Here is a 26,520-nt window from a genome sequence, read left to right on the forward strand (position 1 = left end):
TATTATGAATTTATTCCTATCAATCCATCCATCCATTCCATTTTCTTCCGCTTATCCGGGTCCGGGTCGCGGGGGCAGCAGTCTCAGTAGGCAAATCCAGACTTCCCGGTACCCGGCCACCTCTTCCAGCTCCACCGGGAGGACACCTAGGCTTCCCAAGGCCAGCTGGCAGACATAATCCCTCCAGCGTGTCCTAGGTCTGCCCCCGGGTCTTCTTCCTCACCAGGGAGGCGTCCGAGAGGCATCCGAAATAGATGCCCGAGCCATCTCCACTGGTTCCTCTCAATGTGAAGGAGCAGCGGCACTACTAGGAGCTCCTCCTGGATGACTGAGCTCCTCACCCTATCTCTAAGGGTACAGCCACCCTACAGAGGAAACCCATTTCAGCCGCTTGTATCCGCGATCTCGTTCTTTCGGTCACGACCCAAAGCTCATGACCACAGGTGAGGGTGGGAACATAGATCCATCGGTAAATTGAGAGCTTTGCCTTCCAGCTCAGCTCTTTCTTCACCACGACGGTCCGGTACAGCGACTGCATTACAGCAGATGCTGCACCGATCCGCCTATCGACCTCACGCTCCAACCTTCCCTCACTCGTGAACAAGACCCCGAGATAATTGAACTCCTCCACCTGGGGCAGGACCTCATTCCCAACCCGGAGGGAGCAATCCACCCTTTTCCGACTGAGATATAGATATAGATAGATGCATTATAATGTTTTATACTTTGAATGTTACCTTTAACACTGTGATTTCTGTAGCGTTTTACTTTATAATGCCAGCGGAAAAAAATTAGAAATTTTTTAGTGTTAAGAAATGTGTGAGAGCATCAGAAATTAGCTTCCCAACGTGGCTGCAAACAACATTGTACAATAAGCAAACACCTGAGAAATACAGTACAGGCCAAAAGTTTGGACACACACAATACAACCCCATGATCTCAACCTCATTAATAAGGCAAGAAATTCCACTAAGTAACCCTGACAAGGCACACCTGTGAGGTGAAAACCATTTCAGGTGGCTACCTCATGAAGCTTATGGGAGAACAACAAGGGCTATCAAAAAAGCTACTACGAGGAAGCTAAAATATAAGACATATTTAGAGTTATCGGTAGAAAAGTGCTGGTTATCCAGTGCGATACACTCCATGATTTCCTGACTGATGGCTTTCGCCCTGGGAATTGGAAGTATTGAAGGAAGAAGTCTTGGTTCCGCCTTGCATAACCAACGCTTTGCAGTCATTGCAAATCGCAAGTTTAACATCCGAAGGAGACACCACAGACATAACGTTAGTCAGGAGCGAGCAAGCTTGTTATAAGCCACCCACGGTTGTTTACACGCTTCAGACGCGGTTTGATGAGGTCATAATTTGCGTGCTGGAAAATATATTAAACAGAAACACCCAGATCCAGATATTGACCGATATTACAGTTTTATGCCAATATTGGGCATGGCAACTGGTAGGGATGTCCGATAATATCGGTCCACCGACAGTTACACAACGTCCCATGTTGTCAAAGCATCTTCTTGCTGGAAAATGCTAAGTGACTTGACTTGTGAGACAGCAGCCTCTGCTGGATTCAGAGCGGAATCACCCTTATTCCCCTGTAGATAGCGCCATCAAACCACTTTCTATTTAAGTTACCATTTAAAAACACACACACAAATGATTAACAAGGTAAAACAGAGAAAAGAAAGCCACAAAGATAGGAGCGAATGCCGAACTACAACTATGCAGGAATCTACTGTATGCAGTGTGTCCTGCAGAAATACCAAACTCCTTTCTATGGCGCACTTCACTGGGATGAATAAAGTATGAAGTAAAACAATGCATAAAAGTGTATGTACTGTACATAGCGCTTCAACGGGAGTAAAAACAACAGCAACACTGAAACACTGCATTAGCAGCAGGTTTGTTTGCTATAATAGCGTGCTGGCCTTTACATGTCCTGAAACGCCGCCTCCAAGCTTCCTGCTGTCGGTTGTCAAAGCAGAGCCGTGCTGTTTACCTAGCGCTTATCTGATGAGATCAAACTTGTTGACTCTGTCGGCCGCCCTGCTGCAAAGTTGGCTTTTTTTCCAGGTGTGACACACTGCTTTTTGTTGTCGAGACCACCTCCAGGTGTTTACACAGCAGCAATTCTTCTCCGAGGTGGAATAAAAGGACTTGGTTAGAGCGGCAGGAGGTTATGTATTCATCGCAATTTGTTGCTAATTTTGTTTGCGGGAAAATATACTTGTCTAGTTGTGTTAGCCTAGCCGGTATCGCTTATGCTGTGTTCCTGCCAACTTCCCTTTTTCTCTGTTTTCCTTGTCTCATGTTGTGTTACCACAGACACAGTGTAGTGCGCTTTTTAATTGTTACATGTATTTTTTATTATTTTGTCTTGATTTTTAATTATTATTATTATTATTATTATTTCACAGAAACAGCATAGTGCGTTTTTAAATTTTTAAATGTATTTTTTTTATTTTCTATTTTATTATTATTATTATTTCAAACTAAATCAACTTTTTTAAATGAACTCTTTTTTGACTGAAGTAAGAATGACTTCTGCCCAGCAAGAACACAACACAAATAGTTTTTGCAAAACAAAATATTTCATTCTGCCGAGCAACAAGCGATGGCACAAACATGTCACATGACCAGGTAAAGGATCCGAGCAATTTTGTTGATTTGAATTCTGCCCGCTAGCTTTTTATTTACTTTTTTCTTTTTAGACGTAAACAGCCGACCCAACCCCTGACCAGTCACAACAGAGTAGTTGTGGTCGGGGGAGGAGATGACACAATCCGAGCATTGCAAGAGGAGAAGAACACAGATTAGACTAGATTAACTCATGATTATTTTCTTAGTCAATTAATCGAGTACTCAGTTAGGCCCTAGACCCGGGTGCCCAAAGAGTGGCCTGAGGGCCCTTTGCCCGCGGCACATTCTAGAAATATAACTTAATAAGAAAACCCTGCCAAAAAAAGAAAAAACAGTAGTCATTTTACAAGAATAAAGTATAAATATTAAGTCTAACTAACGAGTAAAAGTGGTAATTTTACGAGAATAACGTCGTAACATTATGAGGGAAAACAACGTTACTTTAGTACAGTGTTTTTCAACCGCTAGTGTGCCGCGAGTGATTGCCTGGTGTGCCGTGGGAAATGATCCAATTTCACTTCATTATTATCCGCAAAGAATGTGGATGATCGGCAGCGTAACCATGCAATACACTTCCATATCAGTAGGTGGCAGCAGGTAGCTAACTGCTTTGTACAATCAAAGGAATCAATGCATGGATGCTTCACATGGCGGTGACAGTGGCATTGTGGCTAGCCAAACAGTGAGAAAGATGCTAACTGAACTGCACCCTGGAGAAAATTCGGACCCAGATAAAGGCCAAAGTATGAGTGGAGGTCAAAAGAAAGCAAAGACGGATAACTGAAGCAAAATGTCTTGCGCGAGGCAATAGCAGCTGTCTTTCATTTGGATTTACTTTCAGTGGGGATGCGAGGAAACGACTACGTTGTGCTTGGTGCGTGGTGGAACGCTATCTAACAATGCTCTGGTCACAAGTAAGCTTAAACGCCATCTCCAAAAGAGACAGAGTTGTTAAGGAAGAGCGTCGTGTGTGTCTCTCTTCGGTTCCTGCCAGGATATCAGCTCTGTGTTCATCCAAACAGGCCCAGGTTTCACACTGAGTGAGTAGAAATGTGAAGCACTGTAAAATACTTTTTATTTTTGTTTATTTGATTCCTACACTGACGTCTGTGATGAGAACAACTTTATACTGTCAATAAAGGCTACAGATTTCATTTGTTAGCATTTTCGGCTGGGGTTGTGCCTCGTGGTTTTTTCAATTTAAAAAATGTGCCTTGGCGCAAAAAAGGTTGGAAAACACTGCTTTGGTGGCATACAGTAGAAACATTTAAATAAATATATATATATTTTTTTAGGTTGTAACTTTTTGCAAATTAAGTTGCGTAAAAAGCTATAACGTTAAAAGAATTAACTCAAAATGTGGGAATAAAGTCGTAATATTACGAGAAGAAAATTTGCCAGAAGAAAGTTGAAATAGTTGGAAAATCTAAACAAAACAACAACAGCAAAAACGGGAAAATAAGTCATTTTAAAAAGTCGTAATCTAAGGAGAAAAAGTTTTAATTTTATGGGAATAACGTAATATTATGAAGAAAAATAACATCATTATAGTAGCATAAAGTTGAAATATGTACTAAAAAAGATATGTTTTTAAAGTCGGAATAGCGTGAGGAACAGACAAAACCAAATAAAGTTGTAATTTTTGGAAAATTAGGTTGGGTAAAATGTTATCATGTTACAAGAATAAAGTTCAAATATGGGAATGTTAGAATTGACTAGATTTAGACACTAAAAGTATTGTAGAAACAATGAATTTTGCCCTGACAGGTTGCTCGGCAACCTTATCAAGCTTGCCGCTGCTTTTGCACTCGTAGAGCACACAGACCACAGCCTTGATTGACAGGAGCTTGAGCCAGTTAGATGCAAACACACTGATCCACCGAGGACAGAGTAACGCCCCTGCGTGGGGAGGACTCGAGAATAGCATGTGAAGGTAGGTGCTTCCTAGTTCGGGACTTCCTACTTCCCGCTTTAAGAGCGGAGGTCCAGGGCACTGTCCTTTGTGACATCTTCCAGACAATTTTATCATTAGAAAATGTAAAATACAGAAAAGTGTGCCCGACTGACCTCTTCTTGGGAATTCTCGGTTTCAGGAATTAAGTCACAGAGTTGAAATATCAAAGAAAAAATACATCGTTTTTTAAAAGTCATAATATTATGAGAAGCAAACAAACATTGGCTCAGGAAAATTATAAAAATTCACACTTGAGAGGCTGAATTTAGACGATATTTACTTTTCTAAATCAAAAAATGCTTAATGAGTACTGATATAGTTGTCAATGAATTGGATAATTGATTAATCCTTGATGAGTTGTCGAAGCCCGAATGCTGATTTATCCTGAACACAACTTGGGATTCATGTCAAAGGGGTCTGTTTCTGTTTTTGCAGTCCATCAGCCTGATCGAGCGTGGCAACCCGTCCCGCAGCCTGGAGCAGGTGTGCCGGTGGGCCAACACGCAGCAGCGCGGTGACCCCGACCACGCCGAGTACCACGACCACGCCATCTTCCTCACAAGGCAAGATTTTGGTCCCGCAGGTATGCAAGGTACTGTATTCTCTCTCGATCGAGGCCTGTGCAGACTGAGTGCTCTATTCTGCTTCCATTCTCAAAGGGGTTCAAGTCTTTGCCCAGGTAAGGTCCACATTGGGGGCAGGAGGCCGCTAGCATTAAAAAAAAAACAAAAGCATTTAGTGGGCGGCCGTGCGGAACCTTGCCCACTGGACACTGACGTCCCCCCTTGGACATGAAAAATGCATTTTTGAAGGGGCGTTTTTGGCATGTAGACAAAAATCAGACATTTTTCATGCGCCCTAATGATTTCATGATAAATGTGATGCTAATGCTACATGTATGTCAGTAGAATGACTTCATACATGTTCAGAGAGAGCAAAACTAATGAAGGCAATTTATTTTTGCGTATGACAGAATTAGGAGAAGCACACTTTTAGCGAAGGTACTATTGTTACTTAGCAAGCTAGTGAGTTAGCAATATGGTACCTTGTTAGATACCTAATTAGTTAGTGAAATAAGATGAAAACTAGCAAAAACTACTTTATTAGCACACTTTTAGCAAAGATACCCTTATTAGTTAGCAAGTGAGTGAGTTAGCAAGTTGGTAACATAGAATACGATATATAAGATAAGATCAAACATGCTCTGAAAGAACAAAATGGATCCAGGAATTAACAGAATTAAACAAATTTAAAATAAATGAATACGTCAGCCAGGCAGTTAGATTGTTAGCTTGTATTTTTGCCAGCTAGCTAGCTAAGATAAAGGTTTGAATAAAGGGGTTTTGACATAACTAAAACAGTTTTACTTCATGAACGTCCCACTATTAACGAGCTAGATAGCTAGTTAGCAGAATAAAACAAAAACTTTTTTTTTTGGCGAAGATACTATAATTAGCTAGTTAACTACCTAGCAAGTTGGTTGGCAGATATATTAAAACTGCAAAAGGCTATTGCAGAGGAAACGAGGAAAGCATTTTAGCAGTTAGCCAGTCAGCTAGCATGTTAGCCATTTAGCTAGAAAAAAGATCTAGATAAAAGTGGATTATTTTCACCATGGCATAAATGGAACAGTTATATTATAGCTAGTTAGTTTGCAGAGTTAGACATAAGATGCATCAGTTAGTTAGCTTGTTAGTTAGCTCATTAGCTTGTCATCACATGCAAATATACTGTACTGTAGTTAGCGAGCTAGTGAGTTAGCAACATGTTCCCAGTGAACACAACTCTCTCTGTGCTCAAGTTCAACACCGGGCCATGACCTCTGCGTCTCTTTTCAAGCACACGTGTCATGTTTAGTCGATTTACCTGCCAGGCCCGTCGCACCTCCGCGTATTGCCGTGGCAACGCTCGTGTTGTGCTCACAACAAGACGCGTTCCTCCAGCGGCTCTGCAGCGCTATTTTTGGGAAAGGGTTCTCGTCCTCCCTAAGCAGACATCGCACAAGCTTGTCAAAGTTTGACAACGTTTGCAGCGTTACACAAAAACTACTTAAACGGTTCCCACGGAACTTTCGAGAAGCGTGGCGCCGGGCCAAGAAAAGCTCTATGAAATGTTGCTGTGGCCTTACTTCGACTATGTCATCAATGACCAGGCTTTCCTAAGTATACATGGCAGTATTTTGGCAAACTTAGCAAGCTAGTTAGCCCGGACTGCCATATTTATTTATACTTATGGCAAACATTCATAGAATACTCAGCAACTACCAGTTTTGTTAGCTTGTTTGTTTGTTAATGGCTAACATCGCACTATTTTGGCAGTTGTTAAAAAGAACTGGATAAATATATGATATATTTGTTTTCAATTGAACAGTTCTCCTATATAGAGATCGCGATATTTTGGCATTACATTAGCCAGCTAGTTAGTTTTCTAGTGTTACAGCCAGATAACTACATATTCAGTTATTCTGGTAGATTGTTAGTTGCGAAAAAAGATGCAGATGAAGATATCAATTATTACTAAAATGATATTACGATCTCCTATGTTGACATTTCACTAATACGGCAGTTACTTAGCTCACTCGCGGGAGAGTTGGCAAGTGACCCAGCCAGGCAGGTCACGAGTCATTTGCTGTTTGTTACAGAAAAAGCTTAGTTTTGCTAGTTAGTTAGCTAGCTAGCGTGCTAGTTGTCTAACTCATGTGAAGAATTTGACTTCATTAAACGTCATAACTGATTTTCACGCAAGTGTTGTTGCGCAAGCCAAGGAAACTATTAATTTGAAAAGCATATGTGATTAAAGAAAAACTGCAGTTTTAAAAAAAAACATTGCCCATCATCCACAATCCTTATGTGAGACATGAACACACATGTCTCTGTCTTTTTTGTGCATTAAGATATAAAAACAGATCAAAACAATGCAATGGGACACACCTATTCCGCCTATAAAGCCTTCTGAAAAAAACTCCAAAAAGAGCCAACAAACCTCTATTTTACTGGTGTTGTGACACCTCGCCACACCTCACCGGCTAGCTACTAGCCGGATAACGACTAGCTTCAACACACATCCGCTGTGTCCCATTTCGGGACCTGGACCCAGCCTATGCGGTTGAAGGAGGCCGGGTCCTTATGAGAGTCCTCCAGCCGCAGATAGAGTGATGTGAAATGGAAATGGAAAACTTCCTAGTTGTCTCACGTGTTCGCAACCGTTGGCTTCTTGTGAAACGCCATCAAATCCGCAAAGTAGAGAAAAAAAATATAGACAGCCCTAACAAAATATGAAATAATGGAGCCAAAGTTGTTTTTAGATTTATTTTGGGACTATGTGCTGTTGGAAAGAGAATAGCAGCCATCTGTCGGCAGATTTATCTCAGGTTCGGAAAAAGCATTGTGTTTTTAACCATAATATGAACTACTTTATTACTTCTAGCTAGTTAGCCCATTTGTACATTTGTTTGTTTATTGTCTTTTATATAGACTTTAGCATTAGTCAGCGCTCACAATGCATCAGGCCGCTACCGAAAGCTAACGCTACATATTTGAGCTGCTGCTGTGTTTTTATTTGTGAGTTCGGAAAAGTCCAATGCTAGGTGTAGGTGTTCAGTTCCATGTTGCTATGTGAAATCAGTGCGCCCAGGAGGGACGTTCCGGTAATGCTTAAAATGACCAAAATACAGCAAAATAATATAAGTGTTACTTGTTATCATCAATGTCACTGTTACTACATTGTCACAGCATGGATATAAAACCATGAAAGCTTGTGGAGGTTTTTGGAGGTGCCTCTTTTTACCTGTTTTTATATCTTTAGAACGCACAGAAAAGAGAAAGACGTGTGTTCATGTCTCACATAAGGATTGTGGATGATGGGCAAACTTACAAAAAAAGTGCAGTTTTTCTTGAAGTCACTTTGTTAGTTAGCTAGCTAGGGGAAAAAGGGGGGGTATGAAAACGTTAGAGTGGATGAGCATTAGAATTACACAAAAAATGATTAATTTACCGGCTAACCTTTGAGTTAAGTGAGTCTGTCTGATTTTAAACCACTTTCCATAGTTAGTTGACACAGATGGGGAAAGGGTGCGTAACGAGGATTGTTGCCCCTCACTGTAGCATAAACAGGGCAGAATAATCACTAACTTTAGTTAGCTCGTGAAGGAATATATTAGTTAGATATTTGCATGCTAACTACACACACTTGCTAGCACACATAGACTTGCAGTCATAAAGTCATAAAGGAAGGAAGTCATAAACAGGTTTTCTATGCTGTAGCTACACAAATATTTCGTTAATCAATTTTGAATCCTACTTTGCGGAAATTCACTTATCGAGGTCGGGTCTGGAACCAATTAACTGTGATAAACGAGGGACGACTGTATATAATGTCCCTGCAAACATGAGGAGATCAGACATGCCACAATCCTGAGAAGGCCGCTCGAGATTGTTCATCTTCATTCTTCCCTTCACTGGCTCGGTAGCTCATGAGACATTTTTCATAAAATAGCCATTTTAGGCTGTAGAAGTAATCGTTTCAAGTATTGCTGAAGTATTTGTAACCTATTTGTAAGTGTTTTGATGGTCTCTGAAGAATACAAACATGTTCAAGTGCTGCTGCCACTCCTGCTGCTGCATCATCATCATTTTGCTTCCATCTTGTGCAACAGTGCATCCATCCGTGGGATGGATATACAGTATTTACCGCCTGGTGGACAGAAAGCCGACACTGCATTCATGTCACACGCAGGCAGCGCTAAACCCATGCATTTTCATCAAATAGCGCAAAGAACCACTCTTTTTTCGCTTCTCCGTGGCTTTTCATGTCTGCTGTCCGCCACCTTTTTGCTGCTTTTTAGCTGCATGCCAAAAAGGCTTCTTCTCATGGTCAGAAGAAGGCATGAAGAAGCTGCTTCTGACAGAGCACACTAAAAGCTGACAATCGCTGCACACCTCTTGATCGAGTTCTATGTCATGAATGTCTATGCGCTTGGCTTTGTCACGTGTTGTTGTTGTTCTTTGGTGTAACGATGGCAATAATGTTGCACGGCCAAAAGGTGTCCGGGCTGGCAAGCTTGCTGTGTTGCCAGCATGAGCGCTGCTTTCAGGGTCTATTTGGAGTACGGCAAATTTGGTGACATGCTAAAGAATCAAAGAATATATAAAACAAACATAATAATAATAGAAATAATTAAAAAAAAAACAATTAAAGTGTGTGTACCTTTTTTTTATTAAAATAAACAACAATATTTTTTATTCAAAAATGTAAAAATAAAGTACGTTAATAGAGCAGGTAATTAATTTTTTTTTTTACAAATTAAGTCATGTATTAAAAGCATGTATAAAATAGAAGAAATAAATAGATTTAAATATAAAATATACACAAAACACACAAAGAAAATCTATCACAATCAAAAGATGGACGTGTGAATTGAAATACATTTGGATAAAATACAAACAATAGTTTTAAATGTAAAATGTACACAAAAATACATTTAAAACATCTAAAATATAAACAGTGGTGTGAAAAAGTGTTTGCCCCTTCCTGATTTCTTATTGTGTTGCATGTTTGTCACACTTAAATGTTTCAGATCATCAAACTAATGTAAATATTAGTCAATGACAACACAACTGAACACAAAATGCAGTTTTTAAATGAAACCTTTTATTATTAAGGAGAAAAAAAATCCAAACCTACATGGCCCTGTGTGAAAAAGTGATAGCCCCCCTGTTAAAACATAACTTAACTGTGGTTTATCACACCTGAGGTCAAGTGTAAAAGGTTATAAAACCTTTTGTAAAGCTTTGGGACTCCAGCAAACCACAGTGAGAGCCATTATCCACAAATGGTGAAAACATGGAACAGTGGTGAACCTTCCCAGGAGTGGCCGACCAACCAAAATTACCCCAAGTGGGCAGTGACGACTCATCCAAGGATAATGGAATAATAATGGAATAATATTACATATAAAATGTGAATGTAATCCCCAAAATATATAGAATGAATAGATGAAGTGAATATTTGTATATTATTTAAAGGGATAGTTCAGATTTTTTGACATGAAGTTGTACGACATCCCCATCAGCATTGTAGTCCAATAACAGCGACTTACCCCCCACTTGGTCTGCTAAGTCCAGTTCTGGTCAGATTTCTGTGATGAAGAACGTACTGAGTAGAAGATGGGAGCGTCTTCATCACATGCACATGAATGGTCAGGTGACAGTGTGCAGGGATACAGCAGGAGAAAAATATAACGCTGAGACATTTTTGAGGTCTGATTTTTTTCGAGGAGGCATTTTTGTCATGCAAATGTATTCCTCTTTTCAACGCATGTTGTTTTGAGAAGCCAAACTTGCTTGTGTAACCCCAGGACTACCTGGAACTACGTCCTTCAGCACCGAAATCTGACCCCAACTGGGCTTGGGGGACCAGGTTGCTGTTGGTGGACTACACTGCTGATGGGGGTGTCATACAGTATAAATTCATGTCAAAAAATCCAAACTATCCCTTTAACAATTTGGCAAAACATTGGAAACACGTCTAGAGTGAGCAGGCGTACGCTGCTGAAAAATCACAGCCGGTTGAATAGGTTACATTGAAGCGTCATCGTTGCTGCTTGAAAATGTAACGACCTTCACCCGTCTGTCCTAGGTTATGCTCCGGTGACTGGGATGTGCCATCCGCTGAGGAGCTGCACTCTGAACCATGAGGACGGCTTCTCCTCCGCCTTTGTGGTCGCTCATGAGACGGGCCACGTGTAAGTAATTAAATGGAACTCTATTGTATTTATTTGATTATTTATTCAATTCTTTGGTTTAATTATTAACCGTTAATTCCTTCATTTTTTAAAAAATATGTGTAGTACTTAATGGGTACACAAACAAACTAAATGCTAAAAAATACAACAGTATTTTTATGATTCACTGTTGCAACTGCATCCAAATAAATGATAATAATATGCACTCCATATCCACCACAATATTAGGTATAGCCATACAATGCTATTCTGTTTGCCTTTGATTGAGAATGCCAGAGTTATAATATATAATAATAATAATGAATATAATATAATCATGGTTGTATTTTGTGGCATTAGAATTATTAGAATATGTAAAAGCGAATGGGTTGCAGTTGTCCAGAACGGCTATCATCATACTGAAAGCTGATATTTGATGTCATTGGTCATGACATCAGTTAAAAGTGTTCTCATCATTCGTAAAGGCAGAAATTTCGGACTGAGCCCAACGAAGTCTGCCTAGCAACATGCACCACAATACATGCTGTATGTGTTACGACAGCTTGTGACCTTGCTGACACATTTCTGGCCCCCAGGCTGGGAATGGAGCACGACGGCCAGGGGAACCGCTGTGCCGATGAGACCAGCATGGGCAGCATCATGGCGCCGCTCGTCCAGGCGGCCTTCCACCGCTACCACTGGTCCCGCTGCAGCAAGCAGGAGCTGAGCCGCTACATTCAGTTTGTTTCCCTCCCATCATTTCCTACTATTTTTCCTGATGTTTCTCTGTCTCATCATTATCTCCCTCCCAGCTCCTACGACTGCCTTTTGGATGATCCCTTTGAGCACAAGTGGCCCAAGCTTCCGGAGCTCCCCGGAATCAATTATTCAATGGACGAACAGTGCCGCTTTGACTTCGGTGTCGGTTATAAGATGTGCACGGCCGTAAGTACATGCATTTGTGCCATTTGCATCTGACATTTTCCCCAGGATTAACCTTTTCCGCTATTATCCACCCAGTTCCGTACGTATGACCCCTGCAAGCAGCTGTGGTGCAGCCATCCCGACAACCAGTACTTCTGCAAAACAAAAAAAGGGCCACCGGTGGATGGTACTGAATGTGCTCCAGGAAAGGTGAGGAGTCACAAATTTAACATTTTTGCGCTTATAAAACCCCTTATTATGAAAGAGTGACTTTTTAATGGTGTTCTAACGTTAATATGTGTCCTTCGAGCCAGTTTAGGAGCACCACATGTCAGAAAGATCTTATCTCCCTCACTCGTTTTCTTTACTTTTGAGAGAATTTATGGTTTTGAAGTTTCATGGCGTCATGAAGAAAAATCCTCCTTCCGCATGGACATGATATCGCCTCTGGCCCGCCCCTTGCTACGTATATGAGCCTCCACCCCCTGTGTATACAGTAGACCAGGGGTGCCCATTACATCGATCACAAGCTAACGGTAGATCGCCAAGGTAGTTTGGGTCGATGTCATAAACGTCACTTTGTAGTTGTCATATGACATCAGTCATCTGACATTAAGCTCCCCTCCCGATTCGCCTCAATCTACACACGGAGATGCAAATTTCATCTTTATGATTGTGATTATGGATGAACTAACTCTGTGGTAAGATGTCTATATCTATAACTAAAGTTATCTGTTCACTTGTAGCGGCTAGCTACGTAGAAAAAAAGTAGCTTTGCTTGGCGTCATCAACTCTACTACAGAAATCAGTGTTTTCTACTCGTTGGCTTCTTAAACTATTATTTCATGATGAAATTAAAAATGTGCCCTTTGGTGAAACCTTTTTAATATGTTGCCTTGACTTGGGCTGCATTGTCTTGCATCATCATTTTACATTCTTGTATATGGCTAATGTTTGATAGCAAATGCTAACTGGATGTAATAGATGAGGTGTGTGTCCTAATGAACGTTACATAGCTAATGTGACGGACATATTACCAGTACTCACTCACTAGTACTCAACTATTTAGGAGGTATGTGGAATGATCTTTATTTCCATATTGAATATAATTATGATAGCAACTACTTTGATGACCTGTAAACTTTGAACACGTGAATGTGAAATACTAATCATTAATATTTACAATAGAATTTCAGAGTTGACTGGTTACATTTTGTATAAGTTATATGTTTTATAGAAAGAGGTGGATCATTTGGACTTGTACTTGCATGCTGCGAAAGTGCGTGCACTCCTGATATACATGTATAACCTACATAAATACCTGCTCATATTTTATTAAAATAAATATATATACTTTCTATATTTATAGTAGTAGGTAGATCTTTAGGACTTGGCCATTTTAAAAGTAGCTTGCAGGCTATAAAAGTGTGAGCACTCCTGCAGTAGATCGTCACTATTTATACGGGTTACATACCCTTCGAATGGCGAAAAACAGCGACTAATGGGCACACACAGAAAAAGGCCTAAAAATGCTTATTTTTGACACGCTTAACCAGAGGTGTCCAAAATGCGGCCATTTGCAGCCGATGACTGTTGTTTTATTGGCCCGCTGCACATTCTAAAATTTGGGAACACGTGATCACCTTGCTTGTCACTTCCATGTTAATGGGCTGAACCACTTGTATATTTGTTGTTTGCGGGGAGGAGTTGGCTGTTTTGCATCTTTTCGGATTAAAACCGAAAAGGGACTCCCCACTCAGTATTTGGAGGAAAGCAGGTTTCAGTACACGTCTTAAAATAAATCTCTGCCAACTATACGTCAGTCACCTACAGATGTGAGAGCTTTAAGTTTGATCATTTAGTTTCTCTTCAGCAAACAGGCTAACCCAGCATGATGTTGCTGTTAAAATGTGAGTGTAATGTTAGCACTGTAGCTCACATGTAGCTATGCTAGTGTCTAAATTCCAGTATCAAGACAAAATTTTGGACAAAATAAAATCCAATACACTATTCTGTCACCTCTGACACTTATTTAAAGAATACTTTATGGGACCTTAAAAAGTCGAATTTAAAAATGTCATTGGTGGTCTCTTTTGGTCTTTAACGTTGTCATTCTTGTCAGTGGTGTTTCAAAGGTCATTGCATCTGGAGGTCCAGCCAGGAGCCTCAAGGCCACGACGGGAGCTGGAGCTCCTGGTCCAAGTTTGGCTCTTGTTCACGGACGTGCGGAGGAGGAGTTCGCTCCCGTAGCCGACAATGCAACGACCCCCCGTGAGTGCCGCTCATGTGTTGTGCTATGTTTAGCTTTCTGGACTAGTGTGGATGAGCCAGTGCTGCTTTGAAGGCAACCCAGGGTTTAAAAAGAGTTGAAAAGTACCACAGGCTGCTATTTGTTCACTGTAAACATGAGAGAGTTGCTAATTGTAACTTTACTTCTGTTTCTTTCTCTTCAACAGCCACAAACATTTCTTTATGTCAGTGCAAGAATCCTTTTGATTTAGGATGACACATTTTTTAACAAAACCCCTGCTGATATGGAGCATTCAAGGGTCAAAACATACCTCTATAAATGGGATTGTTCCCCAATTTTAAGAAAGTGCCCTGTTGATTTTACTCTTCTACAACCTTGAATATCAGTATTATTGAGGTCAAAGGCACGTTTCTTGTCACAAGATTAAACCAATGGAAGTGAATAGAACCCTATTGATTTTGCTCTTTTACAACTTTGGATGCAAGTATCATGAGGTCAAAAGGCACAAAAATCACATTTCTTGTCACATATTTCAACTAATTGAAATGAATGCCCAATTTCAGAGCAAGGTCAAGCGGCATAGAAAATGGATGGATGCATAAAATGAACACCCAGTTCCAGAGCAAGAATTGATTTTGCTCTTTTACCACCTTGGATTTTGATATCATGAAAAAGGCATAAAGGTCAAGTTTCCTGTCCAAAATTTGAACCAATGGAAATGAATGCCCAGTTTCAGAGCAAGCACCCTATTGATTTTGCTCTTCTACAACCTTGGATGTCAGTATTATTTGGGTCAAAGGGCACAAAAATCAAGTTTCCTGTCACAGATTTGTAGTATCCATCCCATCCATCTTCTATGCCGCTTATCCTCACTAGGGTCGCAGGTATGCTAGAGCCTATCCCAGCTGACTTCGGGCAAGAGGTGGGGTACACCCTGGACTGGTAAGATTTGTACTAATTTAAATGAATTCCCAATTTCAGCGCAAGCACCCTATTGATTTTGCACATCTACAACCCCGAATAGTGGTATCTGAGGTCAAAGCGCACTAAAACCACATTTCTTGTTGCAAAATCCAACCAATTGAAATGAATGCCTAGTTCCAGGGCAAGAACCCTATGGATTTTGCTCTTTCACAAACATGAATGTAGGGATCATGACGTCATAAAGCATAAAAATCCGTTTTTTGTCCCAAATTTGAACCAATGGAAATGAATGCCTAATTTCAGAGCAAGCACTCTACTGATTTTGCCTTCGACAACCTTGTGCAGGGCACGAAAATAAAGTTTTTTGTCACGATTTAAATGAATTCCCAATTTCAGAGCAAGCACAAACTCTACTGATGTTGAATGATGGATACATAAATGGAACTCTCTGTTATAGCACTATTGATTTTTCATGTCAGTTTAAACCTTCTATGCTTTGAATCACCACTCGTGCTAGGCCGGCCTACGATGGACGCGATTGCCCCGGCTCGGCGTTCGATTACCAGATGTGCAACACAGAGGAGTGCGCCGGCCCCTACGAGGACTTCCGTGCTCAGCAGTGCCTCCAGAGGAGCAACAAATACCACAACAACATGAAGCACACCTGGCTGCCGTATGAGCACCCGGACGGTACGGAGTGACGCTTCATCTCCGTTTAGTTTGGAGATTTATGTGCTTTTTTTGTCGTGTTTGCAGAGAGTCGCAAGTGTGAGCTGAGCTGCACGTCCAAGGAAACGGGGGAGGTGGTCTTCATGAACCAGGTGATGCACGACGGGACCCGCTGCAGCTACAGTGACCACTTCAGTGTGTGCGCCCGAGGCGAGTGTCTGGTAGGTTCCCAACAACAACAGCATAAATGGAAAAATCTGCAGTAATTTTACAAGAATAAAGTACAATATATTAACAGGAAAAAGTTGTAATCCAACGAGAAATTCATAATTTTACCACAATAATGTCATTTTAGTAGTACAGAGTTGAAATATTAACAAAATAAAATGTTGTTGTTTTTTAAGTTATAATATGAGAAACAAACAAAACTAAATTAAGTTGTACTTTTTGGAAAATTTGTTTGGAAAAAATTGTTATAATATTATGGGAATAAAGTCATGATATTATGAGAATAAAATTTTTTAAGATTATTTATGAAAAAAATGGCAATATTTCGAAAAAAATTTAAAAAAAAAACAACAGCAGCAAAAATGGGGGGGAGCAAAGACCGAAGTTGATAGTAATAATCGGCTTTTTCACCTGTATCACAAAGCTGTGATGCATTTTTTTCTTGAAATATACATAACTTTTTAAAATATGTTGCTTTACAAAGTATCAAACTGGCCCTTGCATCCTTTTATTTTTCCATATGTGGCCCTTGTTGAAACGCTTTGCGTACCTTGTAAAATGGCGTTATATAAAATAAATTCCTTATTATTATACACTACCATAAAGCATACTACGCCATATCATAACCTTATAGAACCTTACCTCATGTCATATAATTCTGCACCATACCATATAATTTCACAACAGATCATACCATATTGTATCCTTAACAAATCCTTTATTCTAAGTTATTTCTAAGCATGCAGTTAGCAGTATGGTTATTATTTGATGGTTTGCTGCATTAACAGGAGGATATCAGTCATATCTGTCCAAACACAAACACACCAGGCTGTTGAATATATTTTGTCTTTGCACGTTAACAACCTTGACTGTGAGGCGAACACCCACTGACTTTGTTTTGACTACATTGCTGCATCACCTCCTAGATGCCTTTTTCCCATGGCATCAGGAGCCCAGCACTGTCTAGACTGTAATCTGGATCACCCGCTCCTCATGACCGTCTTTCTCCCCCACCCTCCCATTCCCCCACCTGGCAGCACGTCGGCTGTGACAAGGAGGTCGGCTCATACAAAGAGCAGGACAAGTGTGGTGTGTGCGAGGGGGACAACTCGCATTGTCGCACTGTCAAGCTGACGCTCACCAAGACGCCTAAAAAGAACGGTAGGAAAAAAAAAAAATGCCCACTTGGCCATTTTGTTCATCTCAGTGCTCACATTAGGTACAACTGGACCTCCAACATCTAACATTATTTTGTCCCTATGAAATCCGTTTTATTTTTTCTCAAATTCATTTTTTTCCGTTTTCATTTTTTGTATTCATTTTTTTTCCTTTTTACACTTATTTTATCCCTGTTTATTGTGTGTTTTTTGTATCAGTGAATAAAATAAATGCTAAAATCCTTACATTTATTGATGCAATACATCACTGGAGAATTTAGCCCAGTATTTCATTTCCCAGTATTTTTTTTTTACTTTTCTCACTTTTCATTGCTAGAAAATCCTCAAAAAACCCTCATATCTGTGCTTGTGGTTAAAGAAGACATACCGGTAGTTGCAAATGCAATTATAATAGCTTTATTCATCTAAGCTACTTTTTATGACACCCTTATTTTATTACCACCATTAGACAGGATGTGTGTCGCTCTTATTTTGTTGGCCGGAGGTTTGATTTGTGTGTAAAAATCTACACTTATTCTGAAGGTCAGAAGTTTCATGTGTGTGTGGAAATGTGTTTGGACTGTTGCTACGCGAGATAGCGATCCAAGTGCCTCTTGCATCCGTGGCTGTCGTCCCTGTTTCACACACAACTTGCTTGAAGTCAACGGCCATCCTAAAAAGCTCTGTTACATTAACAAGCACTAAAGCACAACTCATACAGCCGCATTAGCATGCTCCGCTAAAAGAAGCTAACCCAGCCAGCTTACACTGGCTATTGCTGTACGTCACGCTCGGGACAAGTAAGCGTTTCAAAGTTTTTTCAACGATTTAGCCGATGTTTCCGGTTGCCGCCTCGACATGTTTAGTTCAGGAGGCGGCTGGTTAGTGTTTGTGAGGACATGCCGAGTGAATGAGTGGTCCTCTGGGGAAATATTTCCCCACACTAATGTTCCTTCTCCTCACGGTTACGGTTACAGCATTTCAATTTCCGTGAGATTCCGCGTTTAACAATAGACTCCGTTTTTATTGGCCAATTCCGAGTTAACGCGGAACTACTAGGACCCTACATTATTGTGTTGAATACATACAAAGAGGTAGCTGGAGCCATCTTCAGCAGTCAGAGATTATTTACTGTATTTACCAGATCAGCGTTGTTTCTCTATTCTTGCAGAAGCATGCTATTCATTTTGAATGATGTGTAATCCCAGATGCTCCATTTTTAACAGATTTTATCAAATTGCTTTCCAAAGGATTAAAATTTAAAATAGAAAAACTAAAAAAAGACAAATAAATAGTAGATAAAGAAAAAGCATAATAATTAGGGCTAAGACAATAACGAGTTAACGGAAATTCCCTTTAACGCCACTATTTTTTTGACACGTGATTAACGTGCACACGTCCTGTTTGACCCTCGGCCCACGCCTACTTTGAGAAAATGCAGCGGTGTGGCAGTTGATGTGGAGCCACAAGCGAGAATAAATATTGAGCAGAAATAGACAAAGAAAAGGGTATTTTGAGCCCTAGCAGATGGCTGTCTTGACAAGACCAAAATTATTTGTATCTACTGTCACTGTGAGTTGAGTTGCCATGGAGTACGTTGAGTCTCAAATGCCTCTTGCTGGACTCAGCTGGAGTCCATACTGGAGCACTGCAGGTATTTTTAAAATTTTCCTTTATACACCGCTACCTTGTCATATAAGTGTTTTTTAAGATACAAACCGTCTCTAGGCTGATTTTTTGCATTGAACTGCGAGCTAAAATTTGGGTTACGAGCTGCTAGTTACCAGCCGAAGACTATGAGCTATTTGGAGGGCTTGTATTGTATTGTATTGTATGTACTTTATTTATCCCACAGCGGGGAAATTTACTTGTTACAGCAGCAAGACAAGTAAAGAGAACAGTGTAAAGAAAGCATAGTGTCTACAACATGGTTCAGGTGGTGCAGGTGTTGTAGAGCCTGACAGCGGTCGGTATGAAGGACCTGCGGAACCTCTCCTTCTTACACCGTGGGTGTAACAGTCTGCTGCTGAAGGAGCTGCTAAGGGAAACAACAGTGTCATGTAGCGGGTGAGAGGTGTTGTTCATGATGGATGTCAGCTTAGCCAACATCCTTCTCTCCCCCACTTCCTCCACGGAGTCCAGAGGACCGTCCAGGACAGAGCTAGCTCGCCTGTGTCACCTTAGTATTTGGGGGACAAAGACAGAAGTGAGCGAGCACACACACATCGCCCAATGAGATGGCAGTAAAGTGGGACTCACGGTACATCCCGACGTACATGCTCCTATTGTGCTGACTGTGCAAAAATGGGGAAAATCGCAAGGGACATGCACACTGACAGGGAAGGAAATTGGGATGCAAATCATTTTCTGCATGCACGCAGGAAAACCTTGCGCGCAGCCAAGTCGCAAGGGCGGGCAAGGCAGATGAGGAGTGTGTGTGTGTCGCATGTTCAAAAGTACATTGTGTACATGGCCCGGCCACGGCTGCGGCTCCTCCCGCAGCGGGCGACTCCTCCAGCTGTACACTCTAGTTCTCCTGACCTCCGTGGACACACCGCGGCTGCTCACACAGCGTATTTGACATTGATGCACCTTACCCAGCCACGGCGGGCACTCTTCCCGCCGTTTACTCTGGTTCTCCCGGTCACGATAGCCGTAGGTGTCGTAGGAAGCCAGTACGCCCATCTTAACGAGCCTCGTACTATGCCCACTCACGGTACGTCCCCAGTGAGTGAAACATAAGACAGCCTTACATCAAGCACACCTAGCACGCACAAGTCAAACCTCTATCTAAAAGCTACCAACGGAGGGCGTGCACGTGTGTGTCACGAATCACTTGTCCATAAGTACGACACCCTTGCAACCCCTTTGATAGCCTACTTCCTCTATGTGCTGGCCACGGCCAACCAATTTCCCAAAATTTGCAGAGCCTGTGCGTGTGGTAACACATACATCGGGATATAAATCCCGCTTAGCGGCTTGCGAGGGAATTTTTAGCATTATTATTATTATTATTATTATTCGCGTGCTTGAACTGCTGTGTTTGTTAAAGATAAAACTTGCATGTTGTGTCATGTTTCTATGCTGTTGAAGTCGCCAGACTAAGAAAAGTGTGATAGAGTGTGTGTGTATGTCTCTGCCAAAGAGCGTTTGGAAGTGAAGTATAAGCTATAGCCTGACTGCATTACGGTATATTGGCGCAGTCCCACTTCTGTATCTACTGACTGTTCTTAAGCACAACAACTTTTGTAAGTTGTCAATATTTATTTTTGTAACGCCTTGTTTTAATTTCACTTAGTTTACAAACCTTTATTTGTAATGATAGTTATATTTAGTGAGATTATATGCTTGAGAATATTTCAGTGATGGACAGTTCTTGTTGTACATTGCGTTTGTTTTTTATACATTTATACTAATAGGAGGTCCATTTTATGTTGAGCAGTTTAAAAAACAGAATATTTAATCAACAAAAATTTGCATAAAGCAAATATATTATCTAGTTTCATGTTGACAGGTGTCTTAAAAACCTTAAAAATGATCTCTCTAACGTACACTTATTATTGATAAAAACATCTTTCTATCTGTGATTAACTATGAGTTAACTGTGGACAACATGCAATTAATTGCCATCAAATATTTTTAATTGATTGACAGACCTGATAATAATAATAATAAATAATGATTAAAAAAAATTTATGGCACTCTTAGTGATATAATAATAGTAATAATACTTTTAAGATAATATCAATAATAAAATACACATAATTAAAACAGAAGTAGAAAGAGACAGTCAAAGAAAACAAACACACAAATACACAATAATAAAATAATATCACTAATGACACTGATAGTTAATAGGGATGTCCAATACTATCAGCCCACCCATATAAAAATGTGCCTGAATAAATCGATGTGGACGATTCCATACCCATAGGATAGAATATCTAATTACTTAAAAGATGATGAATAGTAGGAGAACAAACAGAGCTGCTTGAAAGGCAGCCACCGTGGCGGCACCGTTTAAAAAAAGTATCTATGTTACGCATATCGGTATCGGTTGATATCGGAATTGGAAATTGGGAGTTGGACAATATCGGCATATCAGATATTGGTAAAAAAAAGCCAATAATGGACATCCCTAGTTAATAATAATAATAATAATAATGATAAATAAAATACATATTATAATAGTTTTATTATATTACACAAAAGAGACAATACAACAAAACAGAAAAAAACAAATAAACAAAAAATAAACAATAAAAATAATGATTAAAAATAACTAATATACAAAAAAAAATTAATAATGCGAAAGAGTTGCAAGATACAATAAAATAAAATAGAAAAACACAAATAATAAATAATAATAAAAATACAATAATTATTGACAATGGCATATTAATAAATAAATAATGGAAAATAAATATTTGTAACATAACAAACAAAACTGTAGCATGAGACAATTAAGTCAAGTTGAAAAAAATCACTACTTACTGATACTGAAAAGCTGACCTTCATGCTCAAGGAGCACACGTGGCCTCTTGTGTTTCAATTACACAAGAGGCATCTAATGAGACCATGTTTCCTGACCATGTGATGACAGGGTCCCCACTTCGCTCTTTGTCTTGTTAGGCATGCTGAAAATGTTCGACATTCCCGTTGGAGCCCGTCACATCGTCATCGAGGAGAACGACACCTCTCCCCATTTAATTGGTGAGTGGCCTGGCATGGTCTCATCCAAAGGTTATAATAAAGCTGTGATGCGTGACCACCGAATGAATGGAGCTGACATTCAGTAACCTGCTCACACCTGATGATTAGACTAATTCCTTGAGAGATGTCACTTTTGCTTTCACTTTTAGCACCTTTGCTCGCCTGCCATTCGAAGGGAAAAGGTAATGGTAATGGTTCGTTTGAAACATGATTAAAAAGGTTTCATAAAGGAACATTCCACGATCAATAAGCGTCATTTGTTGGCTTCTTCAGGTCTTTTGTACCACTTCAGAACTTTTCAACAGAGCAAACCTTGAAGTCATAATAAGCTTTGTGGAGCTTTCAGCGGGTAGAAAAGCACCCTTGCTGTGTCCTGAAGCCTTGGAAATGCAGTAATTTTACCAAAGGCTGCTTCGATTGGCACTTCCATGCTGTGTGTGGTGTCTCAAAAGCCACCCTTGTTTCTTCAGTTTCTTATCCATTTTAATGCCTGGTACAACTAAAGCTACATTTGTTTGGACAAATATTACGATGATAACAAATGTAGCTCAGTTCGGCAAGATAAGACCTTTATTGATCCCACACATATATAGTAGTTTTAATGCAATAAAATAAGAATATAAAATAAGAACATAAAGGTTATCAATCAAAATAATAATCAGCAAATTAATGTATTTTTAACAATACCCCTTTAACTAAAAATAAATTAAATATTTCCAAAAATAACATAAATCAAGGCACAAGAAACACCAATGTATTCTTATACAAAATATGTAATACATTGTCTACTCAGAGATGGGTGGAGTAGCCAACAAAACAACTGTACGAGGTGTACGGGCGTGTTCAGTGGACAAAATGCGTGCCTGTTGGTCGCTCTCCGAGAGGTGAGGGGACTGATGTGATAATACATTTTTTTCAAAATGTTCTCGTGATCAACCGGCAAGTACCAAAGATCGAGTAGTAGCTCACGATGGACGGGTTGGCAAACCCTGCTCTAGAGAGACATACAGTTTGAGTGGTGATTGTGTGCAGGTCACAGGGAAACCAATCAGCTTTTGCGCAATTTGTATTCCCGACAGCGGTGAAGAATCAAGTGACAGGCAACTTCATCCTCAACGGCAAAAGTGAGGACACCGAATCAAAGACCTTCATCGAGAACGGTTTACAATGGAACTACACTATCGAGGGCGGCGGGAAGGAGACCCTGCGGACGTCCGGCCCTCTGCATGAAGCCATCTTAGTGCTGGTGAGCCCTCAGACATCAATTAATGACGTACCAATTAATTTTTTTTTGTTCTCAATCGTCAGGTCAATCCGCGGGAAGAGGAGGCAAAGATCAGCTTGACGTATAAATACATCATACATGAGGACCTGCTGCCTCTCATCACCAACAACAACGTCCTCCTGGCCGAACTGGACACGTACGAGTGGGCGCTGAAAAGCTGGTCGCAGTGTTCCAAACCTTGCGGCGGAGGTCAGTGGTCCACTCCAGACGAGACTCTCACATGAACATGGACAAAAAATATATGCATTGAGGCAGTGTAAATGTTAATTCTTTCATTCTTTTTGATTCTAAATGTTAATTCAATTCTAGTTATGGACAACTGTATACACAAGGCAAGACCTGTATAGGCATGCTTGGGTGAGTTTGGTGCGGAAGCAGAACACCTTTGGGAGGAACTAGAACAGCAATTAGAGAAGAACTAGGCCCTACCCACATCTTGTAGAAAGTCTTCCAAGAAGAGTCAAAAGCTGCTGAAGGCACTGTTCTTTTGCGAGTACACAAAGCAAGACCTATAAAAGCATGCTTGGATGAGTCTGGTGTGGAAGAATACCTCGTCAAATACATTTCAAATGGACTAAAACTGAGGGTAGCGCAGCGGTAGACCCTATCTCAGGCCCAACGCTCTTGACATCTTGTAGAAAGTCTTCCCAGAGGAGTCAAGAGCTGTTGAAGGCTTTTTGAAATACACAAAGCAAGACCAATAAAGGCATGCGTGGACGAGTCTGGTGTGGAAGAAGGCCATCAAACACATTTGGGATGGACTAGAATGGAGATTAGAGCAGAACCAAGTCCTATCTTAGGTCCACATCTTATAGAAAGTCTCCCCAGAAGGTTCAAAAGCAATTGTAGGTATTTTCTTTTGCGAATACACAAAGCAAGACCAATAAACACATGCTCGGATGAGTCTGATGTGGAAGAACACCCTGTGAAATACATTTGGAATGAACTTGAGCGAAGAATAGAGCACATTTACACACTATCTTAGGTCCAATGCTCTTGAAATCTTGTAGAACGTCTTCCCAGGAGAGTCAAAAGCTGTTGAAGGCACTTTTCTTTCCTGAGTTCACAAAGCAAGGCCCATAAAGGCAAGTTTGGGTGAGTCTGGTGTGGAAGAAGGTCATCAAATGCCTTTGGGATGGACTAGATGGATATTAGAGCACAGTCCACATCTTGTAGAAAGTCTTCTCAGAATAGTCAAAATCTGTTGAAGGCACCCTTTTCCCCCAGCACACAGGGCAAGGCCCATTGGATCAGTCTGTCAAATACATTTGCAGTAGACTAGAACACAGATTAGAGTAGAACTGAGCCCTTTCTCAGATCCAATTTGTGCAAATCTTCAAGAGTGGAAGGTCTTCAACTGAACGGTATCTACTCGGCTCATCTCGCTATTGAAGTTTTTCCATAGGAAAAAGCAATTTTGATGAAAATCGAATCATACGAAAGCTGGAGCATACAAAAACCAAGGTTTGACTGTGGTGTGATGTGTAACACTAAATTTCTCATTAACTATTGCATTTCATGAGCCAAACAATATATTTTTTCTGCACACTATGAGATTGCCTGTTGGCGCCACTGGCCAGTTCAGAATTCACAGCTTTTCTTTGAGATCCTGTGGTTTTTCAAATCTGTTTAGGCATACAGTACACCAAATATGGATGCAGGAGAAAGAGCGACAGCCGCTTGGTGCACCGCAACTTCTGCGAGACCAGCAAGAAGCCCAAACCCATCCGTAAGCGCTGCAACGTCCAGGTGTGCAGCCAGCCAACGTAAGTGAGCCCCAGCTGTGCTGTGACGAATACATGTGGAACAGTCGTGGACAGAACCAACCACAAGGTTCTCTCTGTCCCTCGGCAGGTGGGTAGTGGACGAGTGGAGTCCGTGCAGCAAGACCTGCGGGAAGCAGGGCTACCAGATGAGGGCAGTGCAATGCATGCAGGCGCTGCACAACGGCACCAACCGGCCCGTCCACAGCAAACACTGCACCGAGGACCGGCCGGAGCCGAGGAGGACCTGTAACCACACAGCATGTCCCACACAGTGGAGGACGGGGGCGTGGTCTCAGGTGAGACAAGCAATGGACTTGTATTTGACTTTTCCAGTACTTGCTGTAATGTTATACATTAATAGATAAAGGCTAAAAACTGACTGCTGGAGTGCTGACTAAACATTTAGCTTTTGTACACTTGACGGCAAGAGCGTTGACTAGAACCTCTTCGTGGGTGATTCAGAAGCTGTTGAACTGAACCTGACCTGCTCACAATGGACACATTTCCATTGGCAAAACCAGGTACTTTCATAGATTGGCTAAAAACTATTAGAGTGCTGACTAGAAAGTCTTCCCTGATGAGTCAAAAGCTGTTGAACTGAACCTTACTGATATCATGAATTTCTCTGTACCAGGGAAGCTGCTCTCTGCAGACTGAAATCTGAGTAAAAGTGCAGCTCTCAAGTTGAACAGACATGCCTTGACATATATGGTTAAAGTCTTGCACTTGTATGTTTACCCATGCCAAAAATAGTGGGCTGTTAGTTAAGTTGATGTACTCCTGTTCAAGGACAGTACACTGTATATAAATGCTGTTTGCAAGTCAGGATATTCATCATACATTGCTTATCCCATGTCTGTAACAATTCTGTTGCAAAACCAGGTATTATGATAGATTGGCTAAAAGCTGTTGTAGAGTGCTGTGATTGTTAGAGTGTTGACTACAAACTTTTCCCGGGTGTTGAACTGAGCAGGACTGAAATGCGATTGACAGTTTTCCACTGAAAAAAACATGTACCACCAGGTACCACGACAGATTGGCAAAGTACTGATATTTCGAGTGCTGACTAGAAAGTCTTCCTGGATGAATCAAAAGCTGTTGAAGTGAACCTTACCTCCTTGCAATGGTCACTTTTCCGGTCGCAAGACCAGGTATTATGATAGATTGGCTGAAAACTGTTTGTTAGAGTGCCATTGCTGCTAAGGTGCTGACTAGAAACATAACATGATTTGACATTTAGGTAATACTGACATTATTAAAAATCCCTGTCTGTAGACGT

The 26,520-nt window shown here is 40.7% G+C and overlaps 1 protein-coding gene across 5 annotated transcripts in view; it reads left to right on the forward strand.

Annotated features, from left to right (window-relative positions):
- The window catches only part of LOC129177050 (A disintegrin and metalloproteinase with thrombospondin motifs 14), a 48,651-nt gene that overhangs the window by 18,532 nt on the left and 3,599 nt on the right, over positions 1 to 26,520 (forward strand). For 2 of the 5 annotated variants that reach the window (XM_054767744.1, XM_054767748.1), the window contains exons 6-18: positions 5,039 to 5,195; positions 11,240 to 11,345; positions 11,921 to 12,269; positions 12,345 to 12,458; positions 14,371 to 14,519; positions 15,941 to 16,113; positions 16,180 to 16,313; positions 17,358 to 17,481; positions 22,110 to 22,190; positions 23,270 to 23,436; positions 23,499 to 23,664; positions 25,109 to 25,241; positions 25,330 to 25,537. In XM_054767744.1, the coding sequence (XP_054623719.1) occupies positions 5,039 to 5,195; positions 11,240 to 11,345; positions 11,921 to 12,269; positions 12,345 to 12,458; positions 14,371 to 14,519; positions 15,941 to 16,113; positions 16,180 to 16,313; positions 17,358 to 17,481; positions 22,110 to 22,190; positions 23,270 to 23,436; positions 23,499 to 23,664; positions 25,109 to 25,241; positions 25,330 to 25,537 (2,061 nt within the window). The remainder of the gene's footprint in view (positions 1 to 5,038; positions 5,196 to 11,239; positions 11,346 to 11,920; positions 12,270 to 12,344; positions 12,459 to 14,370; positions 14,520 to 15,940; positions 16,114 to 16,179; positions 16,314 to 17,357; positions 17,482 to 22,109; positions 22,191 to 23,269; positions 23,437 to 23,498; positions 23,665 to 25,108; positions 25,242 to 25,329; positions 25,538 to 26,520) is intronic. The other 3 variants (XM_054767746.1, XM_054767747.1, XM_054767745.1) reach the window with 3 other exon arrangements.

Source organism: Dunckerocampus dactyliophorus, chromosome 2 (genome assembly GCF_027744805.1).
Source record: "Dunckerocampus dactyliophorus isolate RoL2022-P2 chromosome 2, RoL_Ddac_1.1, whole genome shotgun sequence".
Classification (NCBI taxonomy): Eukaryota; Metazoa; Chordata; class Actinopteri; order Syngnathiformes; family Syngnathidae; genus Dunckerocampus; species Dunckerocampus dactyliophorus.